At 40.9% G+C, this 11,442-nt stretch overlaps 1 protein-coding gene across 2 annotated transcripts in view; it reads left to right on the forward strand.

The window, feature by feature from the left end:
* Positions 1-11,415, forward strand: part of syne1a (spectrin repeat containing, nuclear envelope 1a) — a 121,093-nt gene extending 109,678 nt beyond the window's left edge. For both annotated transcript variants that reach the window (XM_073492906.1, XM_073492907.1), the window contains exons 135-148: positions 556-738; positions 938-1,075; positions 1,671-1,862; positions 2,483-2,801; positions 3,547-3,615; positions 4,057-4,190; positions 4,641-4,767; positions 4,883-5,094; positions 5,755-5,961; positions 6,371-6,499; positions 7,075-7,338; positions 7,440-7,517; positions 8,130-8,188; positions 10,005-11,415. In XM_073492906.1, the coding sequence (XP_073349007.1) occupies positions 556-738; positions 938-1,075; positions 1,671-1,862; positions 2,483-2,801; positions 3,547-3,615; positions 4,057-4,190; positions 4,641-4,767; positions 4,883-5,094; positions 5,755-5,961; positions 6,371-6,499; positions 7,075-7,338; positions 7,440-7,517; positions 8,130-8,188; positions 10,005-10,278 (2,385 nt within the window). In that variant the 3' untranslated portion in view covers positions 10,279-11,415. The remainder of the gene's footprint in view (positions 1-555; positions 739-937; positions 1,076-1,670; positions 1,863-2,482; positions 2,802-3,546; positions 3,616-4,056; positions 4,191-4,640; positions 4,768-4,882; positions 5,095-5,754; positions 5,962-6,370; positions 6,500-7,074; positions 7,339-7,439; positions 7,518-8,129; positions 8,189-10,004) is intronic.
* The last annotated feature ends 27 nt before the right edge of the window (positions 11,416-11,442 follow it).

The raw sequence follows: 11,442 nt of genomic DNA on the forward strand, positions 1-11,442 counted from the left end.
AAGCAAAGTACGTAACTGAGGAAAAAAGACACACAGTCAAATGCAATGTAATATTTTCATACGTGCGTGCTGTGATCTTTTTAAAGTTCTCCATGTGGGCAAAATAGATCTCTACAGAGAGACGGCCACTGTGTAGAGGAAACAGAAAAAAAAAGTAAAGAGTGTCATGTTGCTCAAACTCGTCTTCGCTAGTCTGTTCAGCTGCTGCAGTCGATCACACTGTGCACGTGCACATTCCTGCTAAGTGACTGTCTGGCCTGGGCCACTGAGATCTGCAGCGTTTGTGCCTGATTGAAAGTAAATTTTGGTTAAACATAGATTTAATATTTTTAAGCTTTAAAATGGAATGCCCACTTATTAATTAGTTTACTTTTCTTGCATTTTCTTTCTCACTAAAGAACAGAAACCGGTTTACAGATTTTATGGGCCATCTGTAGTACAATTGTTTGTTTTTTTGTGTGCATGCACATTAAAATTTTAATATTGCATGTGAAATAATGCATAAACGTGTGTCCCATTCAGAGCTTTAATATATGTATGTGTTTTTGATCGCAGGCCTTCCAGCGTCAGGTTCAGGAGTGCCTAACCCAGCTGGAGCTCATCAACAAACAGTACCGTCGTCTGGCCCGGGAGAACCGCACCGACTCCTCCTGTCGACTCAGAGAAATGGTGCATGATGGGAACAGGCGATGGGATAACCTGCAGAAGAGGGTCGCCGCTATCCTACGCAGACTCAAGGTAACATTGTCTGGGATTGCTCACTTACTGAAGTTTGCAAGAGTCAGTCTTCATTAGTTCTGACAAATTCTTATTCTTATTCTAATTAATGTCCATATCCAATATCCAGTTATATAATTAATTTAGAAACAACCCAGCAATTTAAAAAGATAATGACAATAAAGCATGGTTGTTTGCATGCCTCCCTCTGTTCATTCAGCACTTCATCAGCCAGAGAGAGGAGTTTGAGTCGGCACGAGACAGCATCTTGGTGTGGCTGACAGAGATGGACCTCCAGCTGACCAACATAGAGCACTTCTCTGAGTGTGACGTTCAGGCCAAGATAAAACAGCTCAGGGTGAGACACACTGACGGACGTAATGTTTGGATATTGATTCTCAGATGACAAAACAAGCCAACAAGACACAACAACAGTATATATATCATAATACAAAATGGAGCCTTCATGTATCAGTACAAAACATCTATTAATATGTACCCTGTTTTATTTTAAGCTTTTCTATCATTGCTTGTACTATCTGCTACAGTATGAGGTTAACAAATTTGCTGCAGTTTATTATTGATTATTCTGTGTTGAGATGAGATTAAAATTGATAAGATGGGGTGAAAATGTATTGACTGATGAGTGGAAACTGCATTCTAGTAGAATGCAATGTAGAAAAATATAAATGCAATCATACATGTGAATTTTAATAATATAAAATAATAGTTGTCTTAGTGACTTATCAAGTCAAATTATCCTCAAAGGTCCTCAAATACAAAGTTTTGAAGTTTGAAAACCCTTGAAATTTTTTGACAGTTTTGAGCTCAGCTACACTATGATGGGTATTTCCAGGGATTCAAACATTTTATTGGACACATGATTGATTAAATACTCGATTTTTAGTTAACCTGCATTATAGTTTGACCTCCTTTATGTGTGTGTTCCTCAGGCGTTCCAGCAGGAGATCTATCTGAACTCGGGGAAGATTGAGCTGGTGTTCAGGCAGGGCGAGGCTCTGATCGAGAAGAGCGAACCTCTGGACGCAGCCGTCATCGAGGAAGAGCTGGAGGAGCTGCAGAGATACTGCCAGGAGGTGTTCGGACGAGTCGACAGATACTATAAGAAACTCACACGACTGCCTGTGAGTAAAGATACACAGACAACACAATTCAGGATAACATGAGAAATGTGTGCTTGATGCTTGCGAAGACTGAAGGGAATGTTGTTTCCTGCTAAAGTGGTCTTCACTCCGTATGCAGGACTGCTTTTTCAGTGTATTTATTATGCAAATTTCTGCCTCGCAGGACAGATTTGCATTGAAAATTCATTTCACAACAGCTCTGAAGTACTAACAGGTGCAGCACGAGTTACCACTTAATGTATTTACTGCTGACTGAGTCTCCCTGTGAAGAGAAGTGAACTGATGTTGTGACAGTTGACTCAGTGAACTCGAAGCGTTCTGTAAACACATTACAAGATTTACACTACAGCTGTCCTCCTTCACCACCTGTGACTTGGTGAAAACATGTGTCTGACATACTTTCACACTGACAGCTGCTCAGAAACAGAATTCACACTCATGTTAAACATGCACGCACTCACGCTCACCTTACAGTACCTCACACACCTCCTAGTAACACATATGTTGAACTTGTATGACCTTAACAATGTCTGACCCTTTAATTTATGTATTATTTTGCATTTTTCTCTTCCTCCTATGATCTTGCATTCTGCTAACATTATTCTCTCCTTCTCTCCCAGCTGGCCGACGATGAGCTCGATGGTTCAGACAGAGAGCTGGACATGGAGGAAGGTGGAGACCTCTCTGAGCTGCAGTGGGGCGACTCATCTCTGCCCCGCACATCCAGCCGTCAAGCCACGGGTACGACCGCCCTCGTCCGGGCTGACCGCTCGGGACGCGACACTCCAGCCAGCGTGGACTCCATCCCGTTGGAGTGGGACCATGACTACGACCTCAGCAGAGGTCTGGAGAGCCCCGGAGGGCGAGGCAATGGGGAGAGGAGCCGAGGGCAAGAGGAGGAGGATGAGTATCTGAGGACGGCTGCCACGGTCCTGTCAGGTCAGTCCAACTTTACTACATGACTGTGTGATGGATGATTGACTTGATGGATATTTGTTTGCGGATTTAAGCATAAAATGTTCTGGTAACATTTTATTATACAGATCTGAAATTTAAAAATAATTCTTTTTTTTGGAATAAAACTATACAATTTGGCATTATTATGTGATGACAGTGTTAACCACAATTAATTGAGCATTCAGCATGCAAACATGTGACATTTATATACAACAGTCAATTTTATCATTCATGAAGTTCCCACGAGTAAATGAAATGTTTTTTTTGTTTGTTTGTTTGTTTTATTAAAATGCAATTAATGTATGGTTTTGAAATAAAAAAATAGGATTAATAAGAATTGATCAAGTTTTAGTGGTGAGGATATAATCATTGTTCCCTCTCAAGTATGATAAACATCATGACACTAAGTCTCCCAAGAGAAAATACTCATCACAGAGCAATAGATTATTACATACACATGTATCTCCTTACTTGTAATGTGTCAAAATTTTGCCGTGGAAGCTGTCTTCACAACAAGGTATCTATTGTATCTTTTCAAATGAGGTCAATCTCCGCCAAAAAGTATTCAAATGATGATGAATAACAGAACGTGAAGGAAAAGTACATAGAGAAAATTCAAAGAGTTCTGAGTTAAACATCGAGATCAAATCATTATAGATTAGCACAGATATCACATCCAACCATGCCCACATTATAAGTAGTGTATGTTGTATGTGTCTCTTCCCAGATGTAGTTATCCCAGAGAGCCCAGAGGCCTATATAAAACTGACCGAGAACACACTGAAATCATCCTCTGGTAGGAAACTGGTGCCGCAGCATGAAATAGGAGAGCATGCTATAAAATACAACTAAAACACTCTTTTTTTTTTTTAAACTGATTAACTGCCACACAAGGAAGCATCATCCAGGCTGCATGTCACTCCATCATCAAAAATCTTTGTATACTGAAAATGCAAAGATGACATCACTGCATGCTGACGTCCAGAACACTAAATGCTAATCTCAACCATTGCATTTTTATTTGCGTGTTTGTTTTTGTCATTTATTTCACAGCTAATATCATCGTTAACATGTAAAAACCTGACTGCTGTGTTCTTTTCTGCTATGACTTTCAGTTTCAGACTAATGCATGACATCCCAGCATCAGTCTGCACCAACAGCATGCTAACGAAAACACTCATCATCGAAGACTTTACCTTTCTAGTTTTTCTTGACCCTGTTCTTCACCTCTGTGCAGGTGAGCCAGGACAGCTGGAGGCCAGTCTCAGACAGCTGGATCAGGCTCTGGATGCAGGACGATACCACCTCCAGCAGAGAGAGGCCACCGCCAACAGCTCCAGCCCTGACATTGACTCTACGTACATGGGCTACGTGAGTCTTGTACATTTAAGAATCAACATATACGCTTTTATTTTGAGCCAAAACATGACTATCATTAAAATATTTTCAAGTTTAAATGCATTAATGTGGTTTTTATTAGGTTTTTATGGTTAGTTATGGCTGTCTGTGGTCATTTTTGTGTATCATTTGTCACTTTCTTGGATCCAGAGGCAAAATGAGACCTACTACCAAAGAGTTTTACCTTTAATATTTTCCGTTGAAGGTAAAATTTTCAGTTTTTGGCTTTAACTGTCTTAACTGGAATAAATCAAATTATTTATGTTTAAACAATGAGGTAGAAAAGTTGTTATCCTGGTTTCATTATCACATTCATACATCACTCTTTGTAGCACACCTTTTCTTGTAGAATGTTCCCAAAAAAAAGTCTTGTTCATAATTTTTATTTATGTTAAACACATGTCAATGTTATTATCTGTCCAGATGCGTCTGATGGGAGAGTGTCGAGGCAGTATAGACGCAGTGAAGCGAGCAGAGGGAGAGCTGACTGAAGACGAGGATGACATGCCAGGACTCACCAACCCAACCAGCACAGACACTCAAGGAAAGGGTCAGTTTTACTCAAACACACACACAAATGTACATTATATCATCTTCAGTCAGATGATCTCCTCCTGTAAATACTGTGCGGACTGTGTTAAACCGATCTGAGTGTTTCCCTCCAGGTGTGATCGAGCGCTGGGAGCTGATCCAGGCTCAGTCTCTGAGTGAGAAGCACAGGCACAAGCAGAACCTGCAGCAGTGGCAGCAGCTGATCTCAGACCTGCAAACCATGAGGGCCTGGTTGGGTCAGTCTGAGGCTGAACTCAGCCAGCTGCGAGGACTCGAGCTCAGCACCGACATACACACCATCCAGCAGAGAATCAAGAAGCTCAAGGTTTGTTTACTGCATGTCTGTGTCACTTGTGTCAGAGAAGCAAGAGTTTGTCTTAACAATGTTTTTTTATGAAATGTAGATTATTTGTCAGACAAAACATAATTGCAGCAGAAAAATATCCTTTCTAAGAAGCTGTTATGAACTCCTTTTCCACTGATTATTTGGTTTTACTGCAGTTGTCAGTTCATTTTATCATGTGTCAGTTTTTGTAATCCCTGCTGCGTCAGTCCCTGTACAGTATACTTTCAGGAACCATACTTGAAGTTCAGTTTGTCTGCAGTAATTTGACCCCACTGGCCTTGATTATAGTGTCCTACTTCACGTGCAGGGTGCTGACAATTTTGTCCTTCCACTCACCCTCACACACACACACACACACACGCGCGCACACTACCTTGTCCGGCTGTTGCTGCCTGTAAGGCATTAGGAAAGATATCAGTACTCTATAAATACACCCCTCTGAAGCCTAATAACATACTTCTAACAAGTCCCAACCACCTCAGCTTAATCATGACACACTATGCACCTCATGTTTTCTCATCTTCCTCTATCTCGTAGCCACTTTCAGTCTGTTAATCACTCAAAGTCATTATAAATAACCTTTTGCCCCACATTAAGATGCTGTTTTGAATATTTTTCCTCTTTGCCTCGTCCCATCAGGAGCTTCTGAAGGGGATGGATACCCACAAGTCAGAGGTGTTGTCCATCAATCTTAGCAGCGCAGACTTCCTCCAATCAGAGCCTGACTCTGAGGAGGCGTGGGAGCTGAGGGACGGGCTGAAAGAGATGAACTCACGCTGGGATCGGCTCGGTACCTCGCTGGAGGACTGGAGGGAAGAGCTCCAGAGGGCACTGATGCAGTGCCAGGTAATAAAAACACACACACTCCGAGAAAGTGTGAAAAGTAACAGACATCCTCCTAATATTATGTTGCAGAAAAATAAACCTTTGTTTATTTTTTTGTTAGAAAAATAAACCTTCTTTGTATGCATGTCAGGCATGATCTATATATAGAATCATATGAATTCTGCTAAAAGAAAGTTTAAAAGTATTTGTGTATTTAACCTTCTACATGTTTCCTTTAAGAATCAACAATTATTAGACTGAAGAGATTATAAAGCTTGGACAAATTGAATCAATTCCTTCCAGTGTGATTATTATTATTTACAAACGAATTAACAGCTAGGTAGGAAGAGACACATAGCACAGTTAAAAACAGTCCAATCTCAAAAAGTAAAACACATAATTAATGTCTAATACTCCATTTTGCCCTCAGGAGTTCCACGAGATGAGCCATGGGCTGCTGCTGTGGCTGGAGAACATCGACCGCAGGAGGAACGAAGTGGTGCCAATCCCTCCCAACCTGGATCGTGAAATGTTACGAGCTCATCACAAAACACTGACGGTACGTCTTTATAATACAAGGTTTATGTTTCGCACATTTGCTGACAGTTAAGTGAATGGATAATTCAAACTCAGCAGTTTCTAAAGTGGGTGTTTAGGCACAAAAAGGGTCTTGAGAGTAAAGTAGAATGAAGGATTACAATAACAGATGATTGTCTATTTTTTTGCATTTTAGGGCACAAACTGTCCATAAACCTTGAAGTTCTGCAAAACAGTTTGAAAACCTTTGCTGTAAAGATACCAAATGTTTACACTTTATTAACACAAAATACAACTAAAAAGAAGAAACAAAGTTAAGCTGAAAACTAAAACAAAGATAAGCAGTAACATCAAATAAAATGTCTACAGACTAAGAAAATATAATCTAAAAAATGAAAAACTACAACAGTAAAATATGTTTTAAAATATAAAAATAACAAAGATGGAAAGTAAAGCAGAGGTCTGACTACCTCAAAGTACAAAGTAATACAAGTAATACATAAATACAAAAAGACATGCCATTGTACGATCAAGTGAAAAACATTCAGCAGTTTAAAAACAAAGATGTTGAGCACGTTGTCTTTTATTTTCGTGCAGCAAATCAAGCGTGAGCTGCTGGACTCGCAGCAGAAGGTGTCGTCTCTTCAGGAGCTGTCAGCTCAGCTGCTGGTCAACGCTAGACCTCAGACTCTGCTGCTGCAGTCGCAGGCCTCGGAGCAGGTCCGGGCTCAGGGTAGCGACTGTCTGGAGGCCCAGGAGAAGGTGCACGTGATCCTGAACAGGCTGAGGCTGCTCCTCAGGGAGGTCAGCTCAGACCTGGAGGGCTTGGAGAGGAGAATGGAGGCCATGGACACACGGCAGGTCAGAAAATACATAGTGATTGAAGGGGGGGTTGAAATACTAGCAGGTTTATTAAGATCTGAATATTATAATGACTGTTCTTGTTCTGATTTATTTTTCAGGGTTGCTTACCGTTGCCTGAAGTCTGTCGATCAGCTGCCCCTGTCTCAGAGACAACCGTCCAAAGTCGCAAACGATTGGTAATGTTTTTCCTCTTAATGTCCAGTAGGGGGGGGCTAGCCTCTTTGCTGAATAAGAGACAGCCTCCATTCTTGTTCCCTAGTAGACATCTCATAGATATTCCCTCTCTTCCACCACATTTTATAGTTAGTATAAATGTTTTCCCTTTTTTAATTGCTCTGCTAACATGTACATGAAAAAAAATGTGTTGCTGCCCCCCTCCACCTCCCTTTTTTGGGATGTTTTTGCTGCCCACACCATGTTGATCTGTCAAAAACTACAAGAAAACCTGGCTTTTCGTTACTCATGATTAAGTTCATATCATTTTGTACAAAAAATGTAAGAAAGAAAGTATTTATTCTGTTTTCTGAATATGTAAATAACAGTGAAAGATATTTAATCTTGTGAGTTTTCAGGATTTAGTCTTGAGAAGCCAGATTTCTTGGTTCTGAAAGTCAATCACCGTCATTGGTTATGTTGCTGCTCTTTTGATGATTCCTTCTCTAGCGATGTTATGGCTCTTTATGTTATTTGTTTTTTTTTCCCTCTCATCTGAGGCTTTGCCTTTATTTGCCCTTGACTGAAACATTCTTTTCTTTCTTTTACCCCTCCCTGCTCATTACGTGGTACAGCCCCGAGGCAAAAGTAGTCAGGCCCACCCAGGACACCCTGAAAGCGGCCCGCGCCACAGGTACCTCTCTCCTGGACTCTAGAAACACGGGACAATGATGGAACCAAAGTCTGACTAGAAATGTGATTTTTAATAATTCAACCTATGAGACAATCAATGAATCAATCAACTCATTGTAAAAATCTTGGATTATTTGATCATTTAAATGTTGAGCCTCTTTAATCATTTGGTTTTAAGGCTTTAACCCTGCGTTCCATGATCGTCCCTCATTCTAGAGACCATGTTACCAGCTCTTAAACGAGTAGGGACTCGCCTTCACCAGGCTGCTCCCTTTCTCCTTTAAATGTTTGATTTCACTGCTTCTCTTTGTTCTGCTGCTTCTTGAATGGCATCATGAAATACTGCCCTGTCATACTTTTTGCTTCTCCTTTCTCAGAGTGACTGTAGCATTATTCCCCTCGCCCACTAGATGGCATTATCTGACTCCCAGTGACCTCTCCTCAGACCTTTTAGCTGTTTTTCTTTCTCATGTTTCCTTCCTGTTTCATTCTCCTCATAGTTGAACACAGGATGCGATGCAATAACTCCTGAGTTTTCTTTTCCTTCTACCTTAACTCCCACTTTCTTTCCTATGTTTCCTTTCCAGACCTTTTAACTCACTCACCTCTGACTCATTTCTGATTTAACTCTCTATGGGTCAGGTGAAGACTCAGCCTAAACTAGTCTTGCCATGAGTGTTGTAGCAGAAATAATGTCTTTCCTTTATATGAGAAGGGGACTCTATCCTCTACTAATGAGCCGTGGAAACAGGAGGGGTTGCCTGGCTTTAAAACACGAGCCTCATATATAAAACACACACACACAATGTGTCAATGTTGTTCACAGCAGCCTTGTTGTAGCATCACGGAGGTCTAAATGAAACTGGCTGGAGCAGCGTCAGCGTTTTCTGACCCTCCTCCAGCCTCTGTGAGGATGAGACGCAGCGAGAACATGCTGTTCCTCCCCCTCGAGTCTTGGCTCTGACAGTGGAAATCTCCAGAGAGGCATTTGGCATCAGTTTGGAATGAGACGTGACATTGAACTCTCACACACTCGGCACTAAAGCCAGAGCGTTTCCCCCCCAGTGAGACACAGCCGGCTATCTCTACGAATGCTTGTGGTTGATTCTCTCTTTTTTTTAAAAGTGTGATTGTGCCTGTTTTGTGCGTGTGTGTACACGTGTGTCTCTGTGTTCAACTTTGTGCCTCTCTTGATGTCTCTACCTGTTGAATCTGGGTCTATTTACTGCATTTTTGTACCTTTTCTTTCCTTCCTGTAAAGTATTTATATTTTTGCCAGACATGGGTGAAATGGTATTTGCAAACATACTTAAAATGTCAAAATTCCCTGATTTACTGCAGTAAATATAGTGAGAAATGCTCATTACTACTCTTAAGAGCACAGGGTGATTTTAAATGTCTGTTTTTTATAACCAAGAGTTCAAAACCCAGAGATATTTATTTACAATTACATTAAACATTTCAGAAGCTGAAACCAGGGAATCTTTGTGCTTAAAAAATAACGTCACCTCAGCTCTAATAAGGAAATTACACATTTTAACAAGATACTCAATCAGAATAAAAGTAAACTAAGCACCAAAGTAAACCAAAATTAACTCAAAAGTATTTTTTTAAATCTCCCAAATCTTTCTAATGAACTTAAAACAGTCTTAGCTTGATCAGAATTATATTGGAACATTTTTCATGACATAAACAAGCAGAATTTTTACAAACAAAAAGCGATCATGGGGTTTTGACACACACCAGTGATTTGCAAATACTAGTGAACTCAGGTCTGCTCTCTGCTCTGTTTAACTTGAGTCTGTGTCCTCATGCAGCCGGAGCAGATCACCAGGCGCCGCTGGCTGCGTTTCCTCCCGTTCTGACCTTCCGGACGGTGTCTCCTCGTCGACCTCCTCCTCAAAGGGTCCCTCCTTCCTGCTGCGGGTCCTCAGGGCTGCGCTCCCCGTCCAGCTTCTCCTCCTGCTCCTCATCGGCCTGGCCTGCCTGGTTCCCATGACGGAGGAGGACTACAGCTGCCACCACGCCAACAACTTCGCCCGCTCCTTCCATCCCATGCTGCGCTACACCAACGGACCTCCGCCCATATGAGAATCAGCTGAATATCTCACTCACTGCTTTGCCAAGGACTCCACGAGTGACTCCTGTGAATGTTTCCTCTTCACCCCGTGCCCTAAAGATACAAACTCTTCCGCATGTGAAGTGATTTAGAGGTGATATGAAGAACTTTCTCACTAACATTGCACACCCACCTCAACCCTTTAAACTCCAGATTAAATGGACCTTCACCTGGAGACCCCGCCCACCTCCCCAATCCAAATATTTCATGTCGTTTTAACTTAAATATGTAAAATATTTTTTAAGGATTCAGAAGAAACCTGTGAAATCAGTGAAAACAAAGCACTATTTATATACTGTATGTTGGGAGCCAAAGTCGACCGTGCTTTTTGTCCATGATATCCAGTGCTGCTACTATTTATTTAGTGTTCAATCAGTTAATAGATTGTTAGTATTGATGAAGCTAAAGCACCACCTTGAGTGTGGGATGTTGTACCTGAAGATTTGTACAGTAGACTTGCAGTCTGAGTAGCAATCAGTCACCATGAAAAGTTTGTTTCCAAAAGACACATTTGAAGAACGACTTTATGAAGGACGAGACGCAGCTTGACGTCTTTTTGCTTGAATTTGGAAATGAAGTCTTCATCTGATGTTAAAGCTAAAATCTGAACCTATAGCACTGACATGAGCACTGTCGAAGGTACTGCACTGAAGCCGTCCAGCCAAGATGGCCGACTTCTTTCCCCAAAAGCCAAGGCTTGTATTCCTGCTTTTAATTTCAGTATTTAATCAACTGGGGCGAATATAAAAAAAAAAAAGATATGAGCTCTTCAACTGATTTGTATATTATTGTTGAAATGCCTTTGAATACAGGCAGTTATTTTTTTATCTTTCTGTTTGAGCATGCACTTGAAAGTCCCCCTGCTTTTAAGAAAGCCAAACAATCACTGTTAGTGTTTTAGTAGACGGCTGTGACATGAAATTGTGAGCTTTGTAATAACTGCGATTATTATTCTTGCGGTGACGAGACATCAGAAATCACCGCGCTGTTAAAACTGAATCTGTAAAAAATGATGAAATATGAAAATCGTTATTTATGTATGTACAGTTTGCTAATGCCGACTTCATGAAGAATACTCTCTTTGCAAATAATAAAACATGAAATATTTACTTCTGTGTTTTCTTTGAGTGGATTTC

This window comes from Pagrus major, chromosome 22 (assembly GCF_040436345.1).
Source record: "Pagrus major chromosome 22, Pma_NU_1.0".
Lineage (NCBI taxonomy): Eukaryota > Metazoa > Chordata > Actinopteri > Spariformes > Sparidae > Pagrus > Pagrus major.